This window comes from Vigna angularis, chromosome 2 (assembly GCF_016808095.1).
Source record: "Vigna angularis cultivar LongXiaoDou No.4 chromosome 2, ASM1680809v1, whole genome shotgun sequence".
Taxonomy (NCBI): Eukaryota; Viridiplantae; Streptophyta; class Magnoliopsida; order Fabales; family Fabaceae; genus Vigna; species Vigna angularis.
In genome coordinates, this window is record NC_068971.1 from 8765097 (window position 1) to 8791843 (window position 26747).

General features: G+C 36.1%; 1 protein-coding gene across 1 annotated transcript; it reads right to left on the reverse strand.

Annotated features, from left to right (window-relative positions):
* On the reverse strand, positions 1 to 23436 carry LOC108327221 (uncharacterized). Its single transcript, XM_052872478.1, has 15 exons — positions 23402 to 23436; positions 23061 to 23307; positions 15682 to 15723; positions 15422 to 15595; positions 14971 to 15345; positions 13734 to 13849; positions 12984 to 13230; positions 12777 to 12818; positions 7580 to 7756; positions 7120 to 7492; positions 1744 to 1846; positions 990 to 1236; positions 783 to 824; positions 526 to 702; positions 1 to 438 (listed from the first exon to the last, which is right to left on the reverse strand). The coding sequence occupies exons 1-15, from the start codon at positions 23419 to 23421 to the stop codon at positions 61 to 63; spliced, it is 2760 nt and encodes a 919-aa protein (XP_052728438.1). The 5' UTR covers positions 23422 to 23436; the 3' UTR covers positions 1 to 60.
* Positions 23437 to 26747: the final 3311 nt, after the last annotated feature.

The window sequence follows — 26747 nt, forward strand, 5'->3', positions numbered from 1 at the left end:
TATGAGCAAGAGGCACTTTATTCCATTGCATTGTATTATTGTAACTGCATGAATGCAAATTTAAAAGTTGGACAATTCTTGCCTAACATAGAAAAGGCCAGAAGGGGAACCATCAGGAAAAAGTGCCAATCTCACAACACTAGCAGCACCTTCATCAACTGATAAGATGCCAGAGTTTTTGTTGATGTCTGTTTTCACAAAACCCGGGCACAGACTGTTAATAATCACGTTTTGATGCTTCTTTGCTAGAATCCTTGTGTATGAATTCATGGCTGCTTTTGAGACAATATAGGCAGACACGAAGGTTGGCCAGCCTTTAGTTTCTAAGGAATCTTCTTTGAAGTCTTTGATAAACTCTCTGAGCACCTCGTCTATTTTCTCTTCTGTAAGATTTTCAGCATCATTAAGCACCCCTTTAGCCCATTCGTGTGCTATGTTCTGAAACATCATCATAACAAAATTTTGCCAACGTTTAGAAGGGAAAGTAAACCATCTTTCAAATGAATTGTTTAGGCATTCTTATACCTTTAACAATCCCGATTGGGAGGAAACATTCACAATCCTTGGAGAGTTGGATAATTGCAGAAGGGGAAGAAATGCCTCAGTTACTTGCTTTGCACCATAGTAGTTTGTTGTTAGGCACTTTTCAACCATCTCATAAGTTTGAGTGAGTTCCCCCCAGTTAAATGCTGATCCCTCCTCCTGAATTCATGTTGAAGAAACTCCAAAAAACATTAACAGAGGCTCCACTGAGACAAATATACATACATATACACACTCACCACTTCATCCAGATTGACACCATTTATTCCTGCATTGTTCACCTACACAAAAATTTGTTATTCTTAAATGGTTAAAAATTGAGTTGTCATATGAAGCTAAAGAATAACAATTAAGACAATACAACATTCCATCATATTTCCAAATTACAATTCACTAATTTGCTGTTTTACTGATAGCAAAAGAAATGAGAAACTGGGTCTTCTTACCAAAATATCAAGTTTCCCAAACTGTGTCTTAACAAATTCTACTAGAGAATGAATACTAGCAGAGTGAGTGACATCAAGCTGGTGAAAAGTCACCAAATCAGAGAGACCATAATCTTTCAATTTCCCAATGGCTTCTTGACCTCTGTTCTCATCTCTGGCTGTGAGCACCACCTTCACTCCATTTGAGGCCAACTGTTTAACAGTCTCAAACCCTATCCCTTTATTTGCTCCAGTTACAACAGCATACCTTTCACATCAAACCACACACATTTCTACAAATCATGCAAACATTCATAATAGTGTTTGATCTCATTAGAAAAAATAAGACCGGCACAAATAATTTTTCTCTCCTGGTTTTGTAGACTGGACTTTAATTCAAATTATAAAGTAAACAATCATGTTAATTCTAGAAATTGAAAGAAGCTATTGCATTAGTTTCTGAATTTAAAAAAGAAAAATTCAAACAAGTTCTTAAACTTAGGTTTCCAAGTCACATTTTTAAACTTTTGATCTAATACAACTGTAAATTTTGTATTTTCAGGAAACCCTTTCTTTGGATCTGACAGGTGTTAGTTTTTATCAGCAAAAGATTCAAACTTGTTATATATATCCCTCATCTTCAGGAACTTAGAGACGAATTTAAAAGTAACTTCAATTAAATTGGTGTTCATTCCAAGATACAAGAGTGGTATGTAGGAATAGTGTGGTCATGTCTACATGAAGAAAGCATGGACTAAAGGGGTGAAATACTAACCTTAGATTTTGCTCTGCCATAGAAATGCTGAAACTGAATGATGTGTTAATAATGTTAGTGGTTTTCTCCAAAACCAGGTGGCAAATATAATGAAGTGTACCAGCTTATTTTATAGTTGATGATGTTTTTTTTTGGTAGCTTCGTTGATTGGGACACTTGCAAAGTTTTGTAGTGGCGGTGGAACATTGGTGCAAGTGGGGACGTGGGTGTATCAAACACACAATTTTTTTCTTCTTAAATACTAGTTTCTATTTTTATTGAGTTTGGTTCTTATTTTTGTTAATTTAGTCATTTTGTTAATGTTATATAAATAATTAATGATGAATAATGTACGTCAAATATCGTGATGTTTTTTACATATTTTACAATATTAAAATAAATCATTAAAATTATTATTATTGTGACAGAGAAAACAAGAAAAGGAAAATCTAAAAAAAGTTATTTCAACAAAAAGAAAAATTATATTTATATTTGACAATTTTATTTTATAATCTATTAATATAATGTTGTATCACATTTTTATTTAATAGTTTGTGTGATTGTTAATCTCTTAAAATTTTAAATCAACAGTTCTCATTTTTTTAATTTTCATTCTAATGGTAAATCAATTCTAATCTTACATTAGAAATATTTAATAAAAATATTAGTATAACGTTTATATAAAAAAATAAATTTAATCTCAATTTAAAAAGGTCAAAATTGTTTCATTTTAAAGAAAATAACTCAATTGTATGAAATTAATGAATATATAAATCAAATTGAATATAAAACACTAAAACATATGACATTATACTAACATGTGATACTGCTACAATCGCATGGCACACTACTGGATTAATACATGAACATTTTTTAAAATTAAAATAATTAAAAAAACAATTGACATATAACATACATTTTTCATTATCGATTAATTATTTATACGATGTTAACAAAAAGGACTAGATTAAACAAAACTCATATTAGGATTAAATTGAACAATCTCAAAAAAAATAGAGACCAAATTAGTATTTAAACGAAACTTTTTCATCATTACTCAAATACTATGATATGTGTTTGAAGCAAAATAAGATATATGAAATTGATTAATTATTTTGATATGTTGATCAATCTCGTTGTTCTCTGGGTCATGTTAGTTCAACTTCAGGATAATAAATATGTAATTTATGTCTCTCTTGTTAAAAAAAAAATCGTGACTTATACAAATAATTTCACTCTTTAATGTGGTTATTTTCATTGAACTATAACACTCTTTAAATATGTTTAAATAGAGTCTTAGGTCAAGTATAAATAATAAAAACTAAAAACAATTATCAACTAACTTAAAATAAAAAACTACTTAATATATCCATATCTTATATCAACAAAATAAAATAATGTTATACCTAAATAAATGAAAAATCAAAACAATCTATTCCTATTTTACTTTTATCAAAAGTTAAATAAATATTACTTATTTTATTTTTATCAAAATCAAAATAAATATTACTATACTCAAACTAATAAAATAAGATTCAAACAAAATTATTAATAAATCCCTAAAATTTAAGTTTATCCTAATATCTCTTATCTCTTACCTCTTTACCTTGAACCTCTTTATAGTTTTGTAATGGACTTTTTATTATAGTGAGTCTATTTACACCCCAAACTCCACTAATCTTGATTAAGGCTTTAGTTAGAATGGTTTTTTGCTTTAAATCGTTCCATTTGGACCATTAAGTTTTTCTAGTAAAAATGTCATCTTAGTCACTCGTTAGTTAGTATGGTAAAATATAATCTCAGTTGCTTGATTAATATTATAAAAATACCATATGAGTTTGGCCAAATGACGAGTTGACTATTGGTTAACTCGTTGATCGGACAAGACACATTGTACACAAACTTTCCAAGCTCGAACATAACCAAAGAGTTATAAAAATGTTGGCTTAATACCTCTTTTTGTCCCTCTTTATAAGGGAAATGTTCAAGTTCGTCCTACCTTTTTTAAAAAGTTCAATGTGGTCCCAAGTTGTGAAAAAAGTGTCCAATTTAATCCCTTTTGGTCACGGCGTTAAATATTTAACGATGAAACTGCTTCTCTGGACTAAACTTAATGAGCTGTTCATTTTTTCTCTTACGTGGCATGGTGACGTGTCAATTTTGAATTTTAAAAAAAAATTGCTTGACACATCATCTTCTTCTTCCACGGGCAAGGACTTAATTGCAAACCTGTTCTTTCTGCTTTCTTTTACTCCTCTTTCGCAAACAGTTCCCGAACTAGGATCTCTGTCACCCCAAAATTAAATACCCCAACATAGGACCAATATTGGGAACAGAACAAACTTGAAAGGCAAGCATTGGATAACTTCAGATTGAAGAGATGTTTGGTTTAAAGAAAGTGGTTCAAACCGATAACTCCAGAGGAAGGAGAATCAATGAAGATTCAAAGCGATGTGTTTGAGTTGAGGGTTATGAGGACGATGCTGTCAGGAACAGGGTTTTCTAGAAAGAGGGGTGAGATTGTGTTGCTGTACTCTTGTTCTTTACGCCATTTCTTAGTCTCAGAGGCAAAAGAGATTCAGGAGTGGTGACCTTTGCTTTCAATGTTTTGTTGGGTGGCAAAAATTTCATTTTTTTTTTACGTTATGTTGGGTGGCAAAAATATTCAATTTGGTGAACTCCATCTTCAAACTGCATTGTTTCTCTTCTATCCTATTAAATTTTTATTTTTCTTTCCATAGTAATTAATTGCAAACACACAATATCCTTTTCCCTGATAAACCCAAATTTAAAAAGAAAATCGCACAATAAATCTTAGAAACAAATATTTCTAACTGCATTTTCCAGCTTTTGCAAATCCTTCACTGCATTCTCAATCCTCAAAGATCCTTTGGTCCAGCTTTTCGAAAACGAAGAACACCCTTGGAAACCATTCTCAATCCTCAAAGACCAATTCGAAATACCCAAACCAAACCCTAACACTCAGAATTTTAATCACTGCCCACTGTCACGTTCTCAATTAATGGAAAACACTGTCACTGCCACGTTACGAAGGTAAAAAGCCACGTTGCTCACATCAGTCCACGCTGTCAGCAGAATCGTTAAATATTTAACGCCGTGACCAAAAAGGATTAACTTGGACACTTTTTTCATAACGTGGGACCACATTGAACTTTTTGAAAAAGGTAGGACGAAAGTGAACATTTCCCTTAAAAAGAGGGACAAAAACAGGTATTAAGCCAAAAATGTTTAAGTACAAGACAATAACTCTTAACGTTGATAATATCACGTGTCACACCATGATACCTAACATGTGGACAATAAACTTTTTTACTAAAAAACAAAAAAAAAACTACTTTGACATTGATAATAATATTAGTTGTAATATATTATCGAAAAAGAACTAATTTAGTGAATTTTTCAAAAATTGTTACTCAGTTGAAGAAAAAAAAATTATAAGTAAAAACCAACTTTTTAATCAAACAAGTAATTAAGCCTTATATATTAACATTTTAGTTTTTTGTTCTTTTGTCTTTAATTTTGAATTGTACTACTTTTCTACTTCAAGTACCAGTTAGTTTTCTTCTTCAATAAAACATTATCCAAAGGCGTAATTTATAATTTTAGTTTTTATAAAATAACATTTTGGATTTGGTCCTTTGCATTTATGGACTTGCATATATTTATTGTCAAATTAGTAATCTGTTAATAGGAGAGTGTTTCTTTATCACTTTCGTGTGACTTTTTTTTATTATTAGTTATTGTACTGTATGGACTGTGTACTGTATGGACCGACCGGTCTAGGAGTAATCCTGAGACTCAGTCAACCACTAGCGTTTTACCCTTAACAGCATGGGAGGGCGGCTATTCGTGTAGAAATTCACTTCACACGCTGTCATCTGACCGACCGTTCCACCATTCTGGAGTAATGCCGGTTTATCGCTCGGACGACCTATTAAGACCGGCCGGTAGGTAAGCCAAGTAGTTAAGATGAAAGATTAAGGTAAATCAGTATTAGAGCTATTGGACTGAAGTTGGGTCGTGATTAACTTTTCACTAATTCCAAACCCATAACAAAAACTATAAATATAGGTCAGAGGAGGTGAGTGATAGCCATGTTGCATTTACTATGCATTTATTACTGTTTCATCAAAATCGCCAGTTCCGTACTGACTTTGGCATTGGAGGCATTTGGTAACTTAGTCTCCAAATAACCGAAACAGTTATCAAACATTAATTTATGTCATTTGCATATAATCTTAAAAATGATATAACATTTATGCATCTTGAAAATCTATCAGTTATAGATTTAAGTTATAACAAACCTTACATATCAATACATATCCAAGTTACTTAACTATAGTAAATAGTATGACAAAAATATTTTTGTCTCTCGGTATTCTCGGTGGATAATTGCACCCATGTATATCTATTATCTACTGTTAATATGTATTTTAGTACTTATTTATAAAGAAAATGGGTACAAATATTACATTATTTGTATACATGGATATTATACTATTTATAATTACATGTATTATATTATCTTACCTACAAGTATTTATTACCTACAAAAAATAAACATAAAAATTTAATTTATATTTTATTAAATTAAATTTAATTAAAATTAAAATTTAATTTATAATTTATTAAGTTAAATATAATTAAAATTTTAATTTAATTTATATTTAATTCAATTTATATTATATTTTATATTTTTTTATAATTTCATTTATATTTTATTTTAAAAATTTACAAAATATTATTTTTTAAATAATCAAAATATTTGTGAATTTTATAAAATCTCAAGATATTTTTTCAATTAATATTCAGCGGATAACGAATTAAATTTTATTTTACGAATCAAACCGTAAATAAATACTATTCATATCCAATCTAATTCGTTGTTATCCTAATAGTGAATAGATGTTGGACTAAACTTATATTCATATAGAACAAAAGAAACACCACTAGTTATTAGGTTGAAGTTTGAAAGTAAACATGAAAACAGTGGAAAGATTAACACGGCATAGTTATTTTATATTAGATTATCAAGAATGTAAGTGAGATATAGGACCATTCTGCGCAACCAAATTCAATTAAGTAATTTTTTTTCCATATATTTTAGGCTTAACAATTTACTGGAATGTGATAATAAAAAATTTCTTAAACAAGGAATAGTTCATCTCATGAACTTAAACCGTAAAAACTCATAAAATGATGACAAACAGGAAAATGTGAGAAGATAAAGGTCCAACTTGTAAGTAATCCTCCACAATTCCACTCAACACATCACGTAAGAGTAAAACATGATAAAGAAAAGAGTACAACATATGAGCAAGAGGCACTTTGTTCTATTGCATTGTATTATTGTAACTGCATGAATGCAAATTTAAAAGTTAGACAATTCTTGCCTAATATAGAAAAGGCCAGAAGGGGAACCATCAGGAAAAAGTGCCAATCTCACAACACTAGCAGCACCTTCGTCAACTGATAAGATGCCAGAGTTTTTGTTGATGTCTGTTTTCACATAACCGGGACACAGACTGTTAATAATCATGTTTTGATGCTTCTTTGCTAGAATCCTTGTGTGTGAATTCATGGCTGCTTTTGAGACCATGTAGGCAGACCAGAAGGTTGGCCAGCCTTTAGTTTCTAAGGAATCTTCTTTGCAGTCTTTGGTAAACTCTTTGAGCACCTCATCTATTTTCTCTTCTGTAAGATTTTCAGCATCATTAAGCACCCCTTTAGCCCATTCGTTTGCTATGTTCTGAAACATCATCATTACAAAATTTTGCCAACGTTTAGAAGGGAAAATAAACCATCTTTCAAATGAATTGTTTAGGCATTCTTATACCTTTAACAATCCTGCTTGGGAGGAAACATTCACAATCCTTGGAGAGTTCGATAACTGCAGAAGGGGAAGAAATGCCTCAGTTACTTCCTTTGCACCGTAGTAGTTTGTTGTTAGGCAATTTTCAACCATCTCATAAGTTTGAGCGTGTTCCGTCCAGTTAAATGCTGATCCCTCCTCCTGAATTCATGTTGAAGAAACTCAAAATAACATTAATAGAGGCTCCACAGAGACGAATATATATATATATATATATATATATATATATATATATATATATATATATATATATATATTGTTGGATTCGAATGTGAAACAGAGAAACAGAAAACTCAGAAAAGAAAGAAGAGAAAACACAGAGAGAAATGATCTAAATATTTCGTGATTGAAAAATTGATTTTGAAAAACGAAGACACGCTACAATATATAGCCAATTCAAGCGACATAAAAAAGATTGAACAAACGTAAGCAGTAGAGGCCGAATGCAGGTCGAGTACAGCAAAGATCGAGCAGCACAACCAAGAACAAAAGCGAGCGTACATGACAAAGCGTACATAACCGAACGAACAGAACAAACCGAACATACACTAACCAAAAAAATAACGAGTGGTTATAAACATGAAACCGAACGGTCGGCAACAATAGGAGAGTCTAAACAACAAATCTCCACCTAGACTCAATTATTACTATAAACAAAATTACCGAATGATACACAAAAATTACAGACAAATTGGTAAAAAACCAATCCTGGACAACAACTTCAGAAACTTCTCTTTAGCGAGCAGCTTAGTCAGCATATCTGCAAGGTTGTCATCTGATGCAATTTTGCAGATTTGGACATCACCGGATTCCACAATGTTCCTGACAAAATGCAACTTGATGTCAATATGCTTTGTTCTAGAATGGTAGATCTGATGGTTGGCCAAATGTATGGCGCTCTAACTGTCACAATGAACCTGGACGGTCGTTTGATCAATACCCAATTCCCGAATCAAGCCTTTTAACCACAGTGCCTCCTTTACCCCTTCAGCGAGCGCACAATATTCAACTTCAGTGGTTGAAAGGGCAACGACTGATTGCAATGTAGACCTCCAGCTTACAGCAGTACCGAACAGTGTAAACACATATCCCGAACGAGATTTCCTTGTGTCCATGCACCCGACAAAATCTGAATCCACAAAACCTTAAATATATCCTCCACCTTGAAAGTTATTATGGAAGAGTAATCCAGTATCAAGAGAACCCAGTATGTATCTAAGCATCCACTTCAACGCTTCCCAGTGAATTTGTCCAGGATCAATCATAAACCGACTGAGAACACTTACCCCATGCGCCAGGTCAGGTCTTGTGCAGACCATGCCATACATGATGCTCCCAATCCTACTTGAAAATGGAACAGATTCCATCTTCCTCCTTTCAACCTCGGTCTTCGGACATTGTTCTTTGGTGAGTTTCAAGTGTTGACCGATTGGTATGCCAGCCGATTTGGATTCATTCATCTGATACCTTGAAATCACCTTCTGCAAATAACTCTTTTGAGATAAAAACAAGTTTTCCCTTCAATTTATCTCTCTTTATGTCAATGCCCAAGATCTGCCTTGCTTCTTCAAGCTCCTTCATTCCGAAAGCACCACCCAACTTTTCTTTCATCTCATGAATCATGCTCCTGTCACTGTTGGCAATCAGAATATCATCCACTATAGAAGAAGATACAAAACCTCATTGTTACGATGCAGAGTATACACGCAGTCATCATAATTGCACCGCTTGAAGTTCGGCTTTATCATAAAATCATCAAATTTCCTGTACCATTGTCTTGGACTTTGCTTTAAGCCATAAAGCGACTTCTGTAACAGGCAGACCCTATCATCCACAGCAAATCCCTCCGGCTGCTTCATATAAATTGTTTCCTCCAGGTCTCCATCCAGAAACGCAATCCTCACATCCAACTGTTCTAGATGCAAATTGCGGTGAGTAACTATCACCATTAAAACTCTGACCGAACAATGCTTTACAACAGGAGCAAAAATCTCATGATAATCTACACCTTCAATCGGAGTAAAGCCTTTGGCAACAAGTCTTACTTTGTACCTTGCTTTCTCACCCCTTGGTATAGCTTCTTTTTTCTTGAAGATCCATTTTGAACTTACAACCTTCTTACCCTTTGGCAGATCCACCAATCTCCATGTGCTATTTTTCCTCAACGCCTTCAACTCTTCCTCCATAGCACCCTGCCAAAGATGTCGATCGCTGCTGTGAAGAGCCTCCTTGTAACTTCTCAGTTCACCCGAGCTTTCAAGATCTTCAGCAGCATTCAAGGCATAGCAAATTAAATCTGCCTCTTCAAACCGTTTGGTTGGCTTAGAGATTATCCTTTCCCTATCACAGACAAGCTGATAATTCCTCAATTCATCACCAGCTCCTCTTGAGTGACTCACATCACCAAATATACCATCTGTATCATCACCAAGATCTGTACGTATTTCACCCGTTCGGTTCTCCTCTAATGACCGAACGTTTTCATCTTGCCCTTCACCCGTTCGGTCTTCCTCAGTCAACGATCGAACGTCCCCATCAGTAGTATGCTCCACCTCAACGAGCGTTTTCTTCTCGCATCCAGGATTTTCAGCATGCACTGCCATTCTCGTTTCGTCGAAAATGACATCCCTACTAATTATCAGCTTGGACGATTTAGTATCTAACCTCCACAACCTGTATTCCTTAACTCCTTCAGCATATCCAAGGAATACACTTCTCACCGCTCGGGCATCCAACTTATCTCCTTTGACATGAGCGAACGCCAAAGAACCGAACACCTTCATGTGTGAATAGTCAGCCGGTCGTCCACTCCAAACTTCCATTGGTGTCTTATAGTTGAGAGTCGAAGACAGACTCCTGTTAATCAGGTATACGACTGTATTGGCAGCCTCTCCCCAGAAAGCCTTTGACAACCCTGATCCAAGAAGCATGCACCGAACCCTCTCCAGAATTGTTATGTTCATCCTTTCAGCCAAACCATTCTATTGAGGAGTTCCCACCACAGTCTTGTGCCTCCTGATCCCTTTAACCTTGCAGAACTCATTAAATTCATCTGAAACAAACTCAAGACCATTGTCAGTTCTCAGACATTTCAGCCTATACCCCAATTGGTTATCGGTCTGAGTTTTCCACTCCTTGAATTTTTTAAACGTTTCAGATTTATTCTTCAGAACGTAAATCCACACTCTTCTTGAAAAATCATCAATTATGCTAAGGAAATACGCTCCTCCACCATGAGTCTGAGTTCTTGCAGGCCCCCACAAGTCAGCATGGGCGTACTCAAATGGTCGTTTGGTTAAGTGCTTCCCTTAACCAAACGATATCCTGTGTGATTTCCCCAAGACGAAATGGTCACAGAAATCCAGCTTCTGCAGTTTATCACCCAGAAGTAAGCCATGGTTCTCAATTCTTCAAGACCCTTCTCACTAATATGACCCATCCTCAAGTGCCAAAGCCGAGCGGTGTTCTCAATCTTCCCACTTGCTACCCAGACATGACCAATGACTGTGGATCCCTCCAGAATGTACAAGCCATTCTTCCTACTACCTTTGACAACCACAAAATCTCCAGAATACACCCTCATCACTCCATCCTCGACTTTCGTGGTGTAACCTCCAAGATCAAAGGAACTTATTAAAATTAAATTTCTCTTCAGTTCAAACACATACCTCACATCCTACAGTATCATCTCCCGGTTATCAAACATCTTCAACCTTACCGACCCCACTCCTTGCACTCGGCAAGCCTTATTATTTCCCAACAGCACGTTTCCATGCTCTTTCTGATCCATATTCTCAAAGAACTCCTTCACCGGACACATGTGATAGCTGCAGCCAGAATCCATGACCCAGCTCCTTTGAGAATCTTCAGACGAAGCCACCAGAACACCAGCAGATTCATATCCTTCAGAAGCCTCTGCCACATCGGCAGTTTCCTGCGGCCGAACATTTTTTCCCTTCTCTGGACAATACTTCTTGATATGTCCCATCTTCTGGCATTTGAAACATCTCACCTGTTTCACACCCTCTGGCTTCGTCTTCTTCCCATTTCCAGCCTGCTTCTTCCATTTCTCCTTCACCGAAAACAACCCAGATGCCACCTCCTCGGTTGCCTTCGAATCTTGGAGCTTTTGAAACTCCTTGGTTCGAATTGACGTCACAACCTCCTCTAGCGTGATCACCTGATCTTTACCGTAGAGTAGGGCATCCCTGAAATGCTCGAAGGTTCTTGGAAGAGCATTCAAAAGAATAATTGCTTTATCTTCATCTTCCAATCGCACGTCAATATTCTCCAGATCATCAACAATCTTGCTGAATTCTGCAAGCTGCTCTTCTATGGTTCTTGATTCTGTCATCTTGATTGAATAGAGTTGTTGCTTCAAACACAACCTATGACCCAGCGATCTCGTCATGTACAGAGATTCCAACTTTGCCCAGATTCCAGCCGTAGTCTTCTCCTTCGCAACCTCTCTCAGTGTCTTATCACCCAGACACAGAATGATTGCGCTTCTTGCTTTATCAACCATTCTTTTCTTCTCTTCTTGCAACATCATAGCACTCATGTTCAACTCGCCCTTCAACGCTTCATCGCATCCTTGCTGTATCAAGATAACCTCCATCTTGATCTTCCACAGCCCGAAATCATTAGAACCATTGAACTTCTCAATGTCGAACTTGGTTGTCATTGCTTCTTGAGTTTCTTGATTCACTGGCCCCACAGTGGGCGCGAATTATTGGATTCGAGTGTGAAACAAAGAAACAGAAAACCCAGAAAAGAAAGAAGAGAAAACACAGAGAGAAATGATTTGAATATTTCGTGATTGAAAAATTGATTCTGAAAAACGAAGACACACTATAATATATAGCCAATCCAAGCGACAGAAAAAAGACTGAACAATCGTAAGTAGTAGAGGGTGAATACAGGCCGAGTACAGCAAAGATCGAGTAGTACAACCAAAAACAAAAGCGAGCGTACAAGACCGAGCATACATAACCAAACAAATAGAAGAGAACGTTCGGTCACAAATGGCCAGAACAAACCGAATGTACACTAACCAAAAAAAATAACGAGCGGTTATAAACATGAAATCGAACGGTCGGCAACAATAGGAGAGCCTAAACAACATATACATATATATATATGTATGTATAGTCACACTCACCATTCCATCCAGATTGATACCACTTATTCCTGCATTGTTCACCTGCACAAGAATTTGTTATTCTTAAATGGTTAAAAATTGATTTGTCATATGAAGCTAAAGAATAACAATTAAGACAATACAACATTCCATCATATTTCCAAATTACAATTCACTAATTTGCTGTTTTACTGATAGCAAAAGAAATGAGAAACTGGGTCTTCTTACCAAAATATCAAGTTTCCCAAACTGTGTCTTAACAAACTCTACTAGAGAATGAATACTAGCAGAGTGAGTGACATCGAGCTGGTGAAAAGTCACCAAATCAGAGAGACCATAATCTTTCAATTTCCCAATGGCTTCTTGACCTCTGTTCTCATCTCTGGCTGTGAGCACCACCTTCACTCCATTTGAGGCCAACTGTTTAACAGTCTCAAACCCTATCCCTTTATTTGCTCCAGTTACAACAGCATACCTTTCACATCAAACCACACACATTTCTACAAATCATGTAAACATTCATAATAGTGTTTGATCTCATTAGAAAAAATAAGACCGGCACAAATAATTTTTCTCTCCTGGTTTTGTAGACTGGACTTTAATTCAAATTATAAAGTAAACAATCATGTTAATTCTAGAAATTGAAAGAAGCTATTGCATTAGTTTCTGAATTTAAAAAAAAAAATTCAAACAAGTTCTTAAACTTAGGTTTCCAAGTCACATTTTTAAACTTTTGATCTAATACCACTGTAAATTTGTATTTTCAGGAAACCCTTTCTTTGGATCTGACAGGTGTTAGTTTTTATCAGCAAAAGATTCAAACTTGTTATCTATCCCTCATCTTCAGGAACTTAGAGACGAATTTAAAAGTAACTTCAATTAAATTGGTGTTCATTCCAAGATACAAGAGTGGTATATAGGAATAGTGTGGTCATGTCTACATGAAGAAAGCATGGACTAAAGGGGTGAAATACTAACCTTAGATTTTGCTCTGCCATAGAAATGCTGAAACTGAATGGATGTGTTAATAATGTTAGTGGTTTTCTCCAAAACCAGGTGACAAATACAATGAAGTGTACGAGTTTGTTTTGTAGTTAATGTTGTTTGTTTTTTGGGTAGCTTCGTTGATTTGGACCACTAGAAAGTTTTCTGGTGGTGGTGGAACATTGGTGCAAGTGGGGACGTGGGTTCATCAAACACATACAACTTACTTTTTTTCTTAAACACTAGTTTCTATTTTGAATGAATTTGGTTCTTATTTTGGTGAATTTAGTTCATTTTGTTAATGTCATATAAAGAAGTAATGGTGATCAATCCATCTCAAGTGTCTATTCCTAATTTTTTTTACACATTTTACAAACTTAAATAAATCATTGTAATTATTATTGTGATAAAGAAAAAAAATCTAAAAATTGCTATTCTCATTGATTGTTGGCTAACTCGTTGACCGGATATGACCTTCTCAGTTTCCCAAGCTCGAGTGTCATCAAAGAGTTGCGAAGTGGTATAAGTACAAGACAATGATCCTTAACACTGTTAAGTGTCCACCACGAAATCTAGCACGTGAACGACAAATTCTTTTGCTAGATATATAAAAATAATAATAAAGAAAACTAAAAATTAACATGTCACATTAATAATAATACTTTTGTAAGGTATTAACAAAAAAAAACTAATTTAGTCAATTTTTAAAAAATGTGACTCAATTGAAAAAAAATATATAAGTGAAAACCAATCTTCAACTTTTTAACCAAACTTCAAATCAAACACTTAATTAAGTCTTATATTTTATCATTAAACATTATATTATAAATAATTAATATATCAACATGCAATACATAGAATCACTTTTCATATCTTACAAAATTTGAAATTGTTGTAACTGTAAAATTCTCTCATAGTTAAGTGTAAAGCATCATAAGAACTTTGGTCGTGCTAATTAAGTGTGATCCATGTGAGAATCAAAGTCTAGAACTGGCATGTATATATTCTTCAGCAGTTATGAATCTATCGTGGAAAAGAAAAAAATTAATTATTTCATTTATTTGAAACAAAAGAAAATACAATATCCTGTCCTTTAAGGATTTCTTACTAGTATTCTCTTCCTTCCCTTATTCCTAATTCCTATATCTAAAGGTAAGAAAAATATCATCAAGAGGCACATTCTGTGGTTGTTCTTGAATCTGCACCATTTATATGCATTTTTAATGATTCAAAAATTTGACATTTCTTCCCTACTATAGAAGAGGCCAGAAGGGGAACCATTGGGAAGCAATGCTAATCTCACAACACTAGCAGCACCTTGCTCAACTGATAAGAAACCAGTGTTTCTGTTTATGTCTGTTTTCACAAATCCAGGACACACACAATTGATGCAAAAGTTTGGATATTTCCTTGCTAGAATCCTTGTGTATGAATTCATGGCTGCTTTTGAGACCATATAGGCAGATAAGAAGGTTGGCCAACCTTTGTTTCTGAATGAACCTTCTTCAAAGTCTTTCATAAACTCTTTCAGTACCTCATCTATTCTATCTTCTGTAAGATTTTCAGCATCATCAAACACCCCTTTAGCCATTTTGTTTGCTATCCCCTGAAACATCACCACATATCACAATTTTTCTAATGTAAAATCATATTTCAAGAGCAAAATTATAGCATTCTTGTACCTTTAACAACCCTCCTTGGGAGGAAACATTAACAATCCTAGGTGAGTTAGATAGTTTCAAAAGGGGAAGAAATGCCTCAGTTGTTTCCTTTGCACCATAGTAGTTTGTTCTTAAACACTTTTCTGCCATTTCAGAAGTTTGAGTAAGTTCCCTCCAGTTAATTGTTGACCCTTGCTGCATATGTGGAAGAAATTCAGCTTCAATAAAGGTTCTACATAGAACATAAATCCCTCACATTAGACAAAAAAATACACACTGACCATTTCATATGGATTTACACCACTGATTCCTGCATTGTTCACCTATACAAGAATGTCAGATTTTTCAGAGGTTAAAATGATTAATTCAGATAAAGTTGAAGGGAAACAAATAAGATGACTTCTATAATTTAGACATTCTTATAAGCATGAAGAAAAACTATTTTAAGTACTTCTTTTATGGTTTTGTGTATAGTCATAAGAAGTTATATATGAATGCTGATAAACCATATTTGAAATTGCTAGGAACATTATAGAATCGAGTACTTGAGAATACATTTTTTTTTATAGCTAAAGGAAAAAAACTTTGCTATAGTTAATGGTGGATACATACGCCAAATTTTATTTCTTTCTATATGATTTAAAGGATACAGAATGAAACAGCCTAGCACCATAAAAAAATGCTCTTAGACTTGCAAGGTGTACCACTAGACAAATTATAGTAAAAAAAACCTTATAATATGTTAGGAATCCGATAATAGGATCCTAATCGTATCTCTCGGTCACTGTAATGCACACTCACTCAACAGAAAGAATCAAATAATGGATATTTTATTCTGTGAAATGAATAAGGAGTAACACGTGTAAGATGAGGGCCTAACCCCTCTCACCAGGTGTTGCCACCGGTCTATACAAAGTATATGATTTTTCTCTGTCTAATCACAATAAAAAGTGTTATCCCTTATATACCCATACTACCCACCCTATTTCTCACCGCTAAGGCAGTTAGGCCTTCTTTTTCTTCCTTCTTTCATAAACTATCCAACCCCTAACATTACCCCCATCCTGAAGAGGAACCTTGTCCCCAAGGTTAAATTCTGGGAATTGCTCTTGGATAGTAATTTTGTCTTCCCATATCGCTCCATCCACCCCTCCTTCATTCCATTCAATTAGCAATTGCTCTCTGGTCTCTTCTTCTAGCTGCTGTTGTCTTCTATTCATAATACATATTGGCCAAATAGTTGGGCCCTCCATATGCAGATCAGTTGGCAGCTCCCGCTCAACACTCTTCGCTCCAATGGCCAGTTTCAACTGTGATGCGTGGAATACAGGATGTATTCGAGCAGTGTCTGGCAACAATAATCTGAAGGCCACCTTCCCCACCTGTTGCACCACTTTAAATGGTCCATAATATCTAGCAGCTAGTTTCGGGTGTATCTTGGTTGGCATGGAAGACTGTTTGTGAGGTCTAATCTTCAGATAGACCCAGTCGTCCACCTTAATTGTCACCGGTTTCCTACTACGATTCGCCTGTTTAACCATGGCTTCTTGGGCTCGGTTCAAATGGAATTTTAGTTGCTGGAGTGCCTCATCCCTCGTCTTCAAATCTTGTGCCACCGCTTCAACCAAAGTCTCCCCCGGAACGAATCTGATCAAAGTTGGGGGAGCTCGCCCGTAAACTGTTTCAAAAGGCGTGCATTTTGCTGCTCCTTGGTAGCTGGTGTTGTACCAGTATTCTGCCCAAGGCAGTATAGCACTCCAACCATTGGGCTGCTCCGAGCAAAAACAGCGTAAGTACCCTTCCAGGATCCTATTTAACACCTCCGTCTGTCCATCCGACTCGGGGTGATACGCGGTGCTCATCTCAAGTTTTGTTCCCTGCAGCTTAAACAACTCTTTCCAGAACAAACTCAGAAATAAGGGATCCCTATTGTGACACCCGGGCACGGAGACGAGGGCGGGGAGTGACGCCGGTGCAAGAAGCATGGTGCAGGGGGCATAGACAAGGAGCGGCTCCTGGCAGCTTCGGGTGGAAGGGGTACATGGATGAATCGGACATACACCGGAATGAGAGGGATCTGGAGACTGTATAGGTATGGGACTATACGGTTGAAGGATAACTTAAAGGAATTGATTTGACTACTCATATCACCAAAATGCATTTGCTTTTCGGTAGCCTGACTCATAAGAACTCCATGGTTAAGCGTGCTTAGCCCAGAGTAATTCTGGGATGGGTGACCTTCTGGGAAGTTTTCCCAGAAAGTGTGCGACTGAGGACAAAGCACACTGGAAAGCCTGGTGGTGATCTGTGGGGGCAGTCGATGGTCCCTGTGAGTTGCCGGGGCGTTACAGATGGTATCAGAGCCTAGCCTCTCCCAGTACGGTGTGGTTCGAGGACGAACCAAACGGAAGCTGGTGGGCATGTGACACCCGGGCACGGAGACGAGGTGATCTGTGGGGGCAGTCGATGGTCCCTGTGAGTTGCCGAATGAGAGGGATCTGGAGACTGTATAGGTATGGGACTATACGGTTGAAGGATAACTTAAAGGAATTGATTTGACTACTCATATCACCAAAATACATTTGCTTTTCGGTAGCCTGACTCATAAGAACTCCATGGTTAAGCGTGCTTAGCCTGGAGTAATTCTGGGATGGGTGACCTTCTGGGAAGTTTTCTCAGAAAGTGTGCGAGTGAGGACAAAGCACACTGGAAAGCCTGGTGGTGATCTGTGGGGGCAGTCGATGGTCCCTTAGCCTGGAGTAATTCTGGGATGGGTGACCTTCTGGGAAGTTTTCTCAGAAAGTGTGCGAGTGAGGACAAAGCACACTGGAAAGCCTGGTGGTGATCTGTGGGGGCAGTCGATGGTCCCTGTGAGTTGCCGGGGCGTTACACCTATCACTTACTATTGACTTGGGTACCCCGTGCAACTTAACCACTTCTCTCACAAATAACTCTGCCACCATGCGAGCTGTATAAGGGTGCTTCAGGGGAATGAAATGACCATACTTACTGAGACGGTCTACCACTACCAACACAGCATCATATCCCTTGGATTTTGGAAGTCTAACAATGAAATCCATACTGATCTCTTCCCATATTTGTTGGGGAATGGGTAAGGGTTGCAGTAACCCTTGAGGTGAAGCCGCCTGATACTTGTGTTGTTGACATACTAAACAATGTGCCACATATTCGGTCACATCCTTTTTCATCCCTATCCAATACAAGGATTGGGCCACTCTTCGGTATGTGCGGTATATCCCTGAATGTCCCCCAGTGGTCGATGCATGCAGTTCAGCTAAAATTTTCGGGATCCACTTCGACTTAGCCGACAACACCAGCCTGCCCTTGTAGTGTAACCTTCCATTCTCCAAGGTAAATGGGAGATGCATATCAGGATTTTTGGTAATGTTTTCCACAATTTTCTGGAGCTCTCCATCTTCCTCCACCTCCTCTAATACCTCCTGGAAATCTCTCCAATAGGGTCTGACAATTATGGTCAACTCTGTCTCCCCCTCCTCTACACTCTTGGACCCCCTTACTTTCTCCTCCATTGCCTCCATTCCCCTCCGAGACAATGCGTCCGCTACCTTATTCATAGCTCCCGCTTTATAGACTATATCAAAATCATAGCCCAAGAGTTTAGCAATCCAGTTCTGTTGATTCTGGGTTGTTATTCTCTGTTCTAACAAGTATCTCAAGCTTCTTTGGTCAGTATGGACCACGAACTTCTGGCCTAGGAGGTAAGGCCGCCAGTGCTGTATTGCCATCACAAGGGCCATGAGCTCCTTCTCATAAATTGACTTGCTCAATGATCCTTCAGACAAAGCTTTACTGAAGAAAGCAATTGGCCGCCTGTTTTGCGTTAACACTGCTCCCACTCCCACTCCAGACGCGTCACACTCAACATGGAAGGCTTGAGTAAAATCAGGCAATGCCAAAACCGGTGCAGTAGTCATGGCTGTTTTCAATTTCCCCATTGCTTCCCTGACCACATCTGTCCACATAAAACTGCCCTTCTTCAACATGTCTGTTAGAGGGCGGGCAATCTTGCCATAATCCCGAACGAATCTCCTATAATATCCAGTCAATCCCAAGAATCCTCTCAAAGCTTTGATGGTCTTGGGTTCCTCCCATCCCAGAACAGCTTCCACTTTTTCTTTATCCATTTCCACCCCTTTTTCGGATATCAAGTGGCCTAAGTATCTAATATGTTTTTTTCCAAACTCACACTTCTTATGATTCGCCACCCACTGATGCTGCTTCAAAGTGTTCAACACACACCCCACATGCTCCAGATGTTCTTTCCAAGTCCTACTATAGACCAAAATGTCGTCAAAGAATACCAACACAAATTGTCTCAAATATTGTCTCAACAAGGAATTCATGGCACTTTGAAACGTGGCTGGGGCATTGGTAAGCCCGAAGGGCATCACCAAGAATTCGTAGTGCCCTTGGTGTGTTCTAAAAGCGGTCTTGTGGATATCCTCCTTTCCCATCCTAATTTGGTGGTAGCCGGCCTTAAGATCTATCTTGGAAAAATATTGCGCCCCTCCTAATTCATCAAGCAACTCTTCTATTACCGGAATGGGAAATTTATCGGGTATTGTGGCTCGATTAAGGGCCCGATAGTCTATACAGAAACGCCAGCTTCCATCCTTCTTCTTGACTAGAATGACTGGACTAGAATAAGGGCTAGTACTAGGTCGAATAATCCCATTTTTTAGCATTTCCTCCACCTGCTTTTCTATTTCCCCCTTCAATAAGTGTGGATATCTGTAAGGGCGCACATTAATGGGGCCTGTTCCTTCTTTCAGAATTATCTTGTGCTCACTCTCTCTCTCTGGCGGTAAATCTTGAGGCTCATGAAACACTTGTTGATATTTTTCCAGTAATTTTTCCAACTCACTCCCCTGTTTTTCTGTCAGATCTTGCTTCTCCCCTTCTCCTATAGGTACTTCCATTTGTCTTAACCCCCATATTACTGCTACCGCCTCTGCCTCAGTAATTTTGAGCAGCGCTTTGGGTGCTATTATTTCCCTAGCCAAAGTCGGATCCCCTCGGATCATCACTTCTTGTCCTCCTTGTTGGAACTTCATGGTTAAATTACCCCAATTATTCACTACTTCCCCCAACTTAGCCAACCATTCTACCCCTAGAATCAGGTCTACACCTCCTAAATCGAAAACATAATATTGCTCCGTGACTTCAATACCCCCCATGTGTATTACTACCCCTTTGCAACAACCCTGGGTTTGTTTCCTCTGTCCGTCCCCCAAATAGACCGAATGAATCTGGCCTTTATCTACCTCCATTTGCAGCTCCTCAACCAACGTTTGGGATATAAAATTGTGGCTAGCACCACTGTCAACCATGATCAGCACCACCCTATCACCCAAACTTCCTTGAAGTTTCATGGTTTTCGGTTGAGTCAATCCTCCTGTAGAGAAGAACGATAATTCTAACCTCTCATTTTCCACCTTCACTTCGGTTTCCCCAGGTTCTTCCTCCTCATCCTTGCCCAAAATCAACACCCTCAAGCTGCGTTCCGGACAACGATGTCCAGGGGTAAATTGCCCCCCACACCGGAAACAACGTCCCTCTTCCCTTCTCTTAAGATATTCGTGATAAGGGAGGTTTCGCACTCCTCTTCCCATTGTGTTGTTCCCCGTAGCAGTCGCACCCCTTCCCGTCGTATGACCCGAGTTTCCTTCTCTTCCCCCAGACCCTATGCTCTCCATATTAGCTGTCCGCCCTTCCTGGTTTCGCATTGGTTCCACTCGAGTTATCGTCCCCGTCGTTCGTCCCCCCGATCCTTGTAGTCGATTCGCACCACCACCCCAAGTCTTAGCTCCTCCCGGTAGGACCTCCACATCTCTCGCAATTCGCATCACCGTCATTAGTTCTTGGGGATCATGCGGTCGCACTCTATTCCTCACGTCCTCCTGTAAGCCTCCGAGGAAATAGCCTAGAAGTTGTGCGTCAGTTACTCCGTTCGTTTGTCCTACCAGAATCTCGAAGTCTCGAATGTACTCCTCGACTGTTCCGGTCTGACGGTTAGTCATGAGCCTCTCAAAAATAGAACCCCTGTTCCTGTCCCCAAATCGTCCGATCATCGCGCATTTCAGCCCTTCCCAGGTGCGGTTCGTCGCTTTCTCCCGCCATAACCGATACCAATAACCAGCGCTCCCTTCCATGCTGACATATGCGACTCTGACCTTCTCTTCCTCCGTCACTCCCTGTAGCTCAAAGAAACGCTCCGCTCGGTTGATCCAGTTCAGAGGATCCATTCCCTCAAATACGGGAAGCTCCACCTTCTTCCTCCAATAAAATTGTCCCTCAGTTCGTTCCGCATCGCGCGAACCTACATTCTCATCCTCTCGCCTCGTCCTCCGCATGCCGTTCACTGAAACCTGACTCCCATCCGATCTACCTTCGTGTTCGTGGTTGCGATTTCCCAGCATTCGCATGATTTCTTGAAGATCCTGTCGAATAGCCACCGAGTCTTGTCTTATCGCCACATTTTCCGCCTTCAATCCATCTACTGCAATCTCTATAGCTTCGAGCTGGCTCTCCACCACGTTTAGGCGTCCTTCGTTTCTTCCCTCCATTACTCCGATCTCTCTTCCTCGGATCCGGCAGGTCGGACCACTTTGTTAGGAATCCGATAATAGGATCCTAATCGTATCTCTCGGTCACTGTAATGCACACTCACTCAACAGAAAGAATCAAATAATGGATATTTTATTCTGTGAAATGAATAAGGAGTAACACGTGTAAGATGAGGGCCTAACCCCTCTCACCAGCTGTTGCCACCGGTCTATACAAAGTATATGATTTTTCTCTGTCTAATCACAATAAAAAGTGTTATCCCTTATATACCCATACTACCCACCCTATTTCTCACCGCTTCACCGCTAAGGCAGTTAGGACTTCTTTTTCTTCCTTCTTTCATAAACTATCCAACCCCTAACATAATATTTGAAGGTTTTAAAAGAGTATATATATTGCACTTTTTAACTCTATCCAATAATTTTATATTGTTTAGAAATTCCGTTAGAAACAATTTAAAAACATATTTTCCCTCGTAATCCTTCAAGATAACTTATAAAAATAAAACTATATCGCTTAGAAATTCGGTTACAAACAATTTAAAAACATATTTTCTCTCAAGAGTCCTTCAAAATGTTTTATAAAGATAAAATTTTTAAAGAAATTTGACTTTAAAAGAAACAATACCTTAAATATGATCATTATCTCTCGTTACTATCTCAAGATATTTGAGGTAAAAAAAAAATAATCAACCTATATTCACTGTAATTTCCACATCTAGTAAGGAAAAACACAAAACTAATAAAAGTGCACTTTCACAATTTATACACAAGGTTAACTCCATTCTACTTTCAATTTTATCCTATTTCTCTTTCCTGGAAAGCTTAGATTATAGTCTCCCAATCTTAGATTATAGAGCCCAAAAGTCATGTTGTATATTGAAAAATTTACCTTTGTATTTGGAGAAGGAAAAATAAGAAAAAAGTTATATAAAACAGTTTAAGATTTTGATGTGTGTACATTAAGGATATATATAGAATGGTTCCTAATGATATAATAATTTCTAAAGTATAAGATATTGAAAATGAATTCCACTAGCATGTGTTCTTACCAAGATATCAAGTCTCCCAAACTGTGACTTGAGAAACTCCAGGAGTGAATGAATACTAGCAGAGTGAGTGACATCAAGCTGGTGAAAAACCACCAACTCAGAGACACCACATTCTTTCAATATCTCAATGGCTTCATGCCCTCTTTTCTCATCTCTGGCAGTGAGCACCACCTTCACTCCATTTGAGGCCAACTGCTTAACAGTCTCTAACCCTATCCCTTTGTTTGCCCCAGTAACAACAGCATACCTGAAAAACAACCACATGCTACAACATCATTCTAACATAGAAAGAACATGTAAAATGAACATGTGAACAATGTTGTGTCACTTGAGTAACCAACCTTGGTTTTGGCTCTATCATAGATGCTGAATCTTGATGAACTGCTTAAGGAGAGAAATGAATATATGTATAAGAAAGAAAGAAATGGCGGCTAGTCAAATGGGTTAGTTGTGTTGTTACCTGTTACTGCAGTTGTTGTTCTTGTTGTTTATTCCACAGTATCATTGTTCTAGATATGAAAAAAAATTGTTAGTGTTTGTTGCACAGTGTGATGCATGATGAAATGGAATATTAGATGGTATTGTAAACTGAGTGACCACAGCATGTGAAGAAAGAGACAATGCAAAAATCCAAAGAATGCTTTACCTAATCTGGTATGGACATTCTCATGTGGTCCGTATAAAGTAAAATATAAGTTTTCATGTTTGTAAATTTAAATTCAATAGCCTAATTTAGGATTTAGGGCTAGGTATCCTAATCCAAACTAAAGTTTTTAAATTTTTTATACCCTTTTAGGACTTGAGTTTTTTCTAACCTGGATTCCAATTACCACCTTTTTAAACTTATTTTTAAAAAAATTATAATGTTTACAAATATTTTTAAATTAATTTATAACTTAAATCAATTAAGGGAATAATGAATTCATAAATTAATTACCAATAATTAATAAAAATAATTAATTATTAAGTAATAAAATAATAATTAAATGATAATAATTATTAAGTAATAAAATAATAATTAAGATGGAATTTTTTTCATCTTTCTTGTATATTTTGTTGTTGTATTAATTTATATACAATGTTATACTATTTTTCATTGATGTTTAATAATTTTGTTTATTGTTTGTTGTGATTTGATAAACCATAAATTAGATGAATTTTTTAGAGATAGAAAAGTTCTTATGAGTTCTCGACCTTTAAAATAAGACAATTGATAAATTATTTGTTTGAGAATGAATAATGACATATTAATCATCTTTAGTCCTTGAACTTAATGTTGAAAATTTATTTTACTAAATTGATAAGGAATTGTATAAAATATACCTAAGATTTTTCATGATAAGGATCAATGGAGTTATCTTTAAGCAAAGGAAGGTAGATCCGGAGGAAATTTTTTATTCAGCAAGTAACTGCATAGGTTTGGATAAAACGTCAAAATCGTAATCTTAAATTAATGACTAATACTTGTGTCCTTCTTTGTACTTAAAATCACTGTGAACTTGTAACTTCTATTTAAATTGTTGTTTAATCTCATTTTATATTCTATCATTTATTTTATGCTTATTAGTATAAATTTGGTGTAGTTTTTAGTATCACAGTAAATCTCTACAGATTCGACATTCTTATTTATTTTAAATTTAAAAAACTATTCACTCCAATAGTGCCCTTAATAATGCTCCAAAAGTTGATTTAATTGTCGATCAAAATTTTTAAGTGAAGTTGCATTCATACATTAGTGAATCTCATAATTATTTAATTTAGGTGACCACAATTTATTAATCTATATAACAAATATGATTTTATTTTCTTATTTTTCAAAACATTCTTTTTTTTAAAATGTGGTTAAACAAATTAAAAGTTACATTTAATTCATTAAAAATTCCAACAGACAACATCTTCCTCAAAACCCTCAACACATAAAACATCACTTTGATTATTCAATTTTTCCAACCATTATGTTTTGGGAAAGAAATAAAAATATCATAAAAGTATTTTTAAATTTATGCCTTTTGCATTAAAAGATTAAATTATTATTTAAATTGTAATGTTATACATTGTTTAAATTTTAAGCTTCAAAAAGGTTATATATTATGTTATATTTAAAATTGTACTTTTCAAATTTAAAAAGTTAAAACGAAAGTCTCGTTTAGAATTTGAATTAAGGATCTAAACTCTAACTAGCCAAAAAAAAATGTAAATTCAAGCCCTCTAACCAAAAGTAAATAATAAATGGTAAAAAAGCTTATCTTTTCTAAATAAATGGAAAAAGTCATTTTCGCATTAAAATAACAAAAGGGAAAAAAATCATCATGTTAGTTCATTATCATAATAGCAAAGACAATATTTTGGTTAATATTCTTTTATTATAATATTGATTTGATGTATAAATCTATATAAATGAATTTTAAACGTGTTGTGACCTTTTTCTTTACTTACGAATGAAGTATCCATCTTTGTTGTTGATTTATTGTTCGTCAAATTTACTGAAAATTTCTCTTTACCTAATTTATTTCATCCAAAACTTTAAATTTAATTTTATGAAATTATAAAATAAAATTTACTTTTATATATATTTTAAATCAATCTTATTTTTAATCACTTTCAACAAATGTAAAAATAAAATAAATTTAGACAATAAATTTAAATTATTCAAAACAAATAAAACCTTGAACTATAAAAAAAGAAACCAATGTAAATGTTAGAAAAACATAAAGCTTTTATATATAATTCTACAAAATTTTAAGGAGATTACTGTACTTTGTATATTTTTAATAGTCTAGTTTGACTGGTTTATTATAATTGAATCGTAAATAAGGTTGAATAAAATATCTCCATCAAGTTTCATTTTAATCTTTCAACCTTCTTTCATTATGATAATCTTCTAGAATGACTATCACACACACATACATCAATAATCTCATTCACCAAAAATTTGTCTCTTGTGAAAATTTGTATGCTCAAACTGCAACTGGGAGCTGTTGTTTGTTGATCAATGGTAAGTGGAATCACTTAAAAACTATTGTTGGTCAATTCAGGCAACTTTCTTACACTTCAAACATTGAGATCATTCTCAATATATACTATATTATGTGTCACTTGTTCTTTAAAGTTTAACTTTTCTCTCTTTTCTTTAACAGAGACGTGTAGCCCAGGAAACAAACTACTCTCATATCAATCTTATTTCTTAATTAGCAACTCAATGTGGTAACTGTTTTTTTTTAAGTTACAAACAAAAATATTAAGTTTTACAAATAAACGACATTTTCTCATATCTCATCCGTGGTTATGTAAATCTAAAATTAGTGTTGTGAAAATGGTTCATTTGACTTAGTATGGTTTGACTCACTACGGATTGATCATTTAATGAGTTAACCCAATCCGACTCACTTATTAGCGAATCAAAAAAAATTTGAACACAGTCGAGCCCACTGCAAATTGATCAGTCAAACGGATTGATACACTCATTATAAGTTTTTTTTTACAATTCCAAAAAAAAAAATCTAATCCAATTTAAATAAAGAAAAAAGGGTCTTAAATTAGATTTATGATCAATCAAACAAAAGATTTCATTCATGCAAGCATATCACAAAATCTTATCAACAAAATTTTTAGTAGCTTCATAGCAATTCAAATTTGTTTTTGCATAAAAATTGAGTCATTAAGTATAGATTTGTGGATTTTTCATGT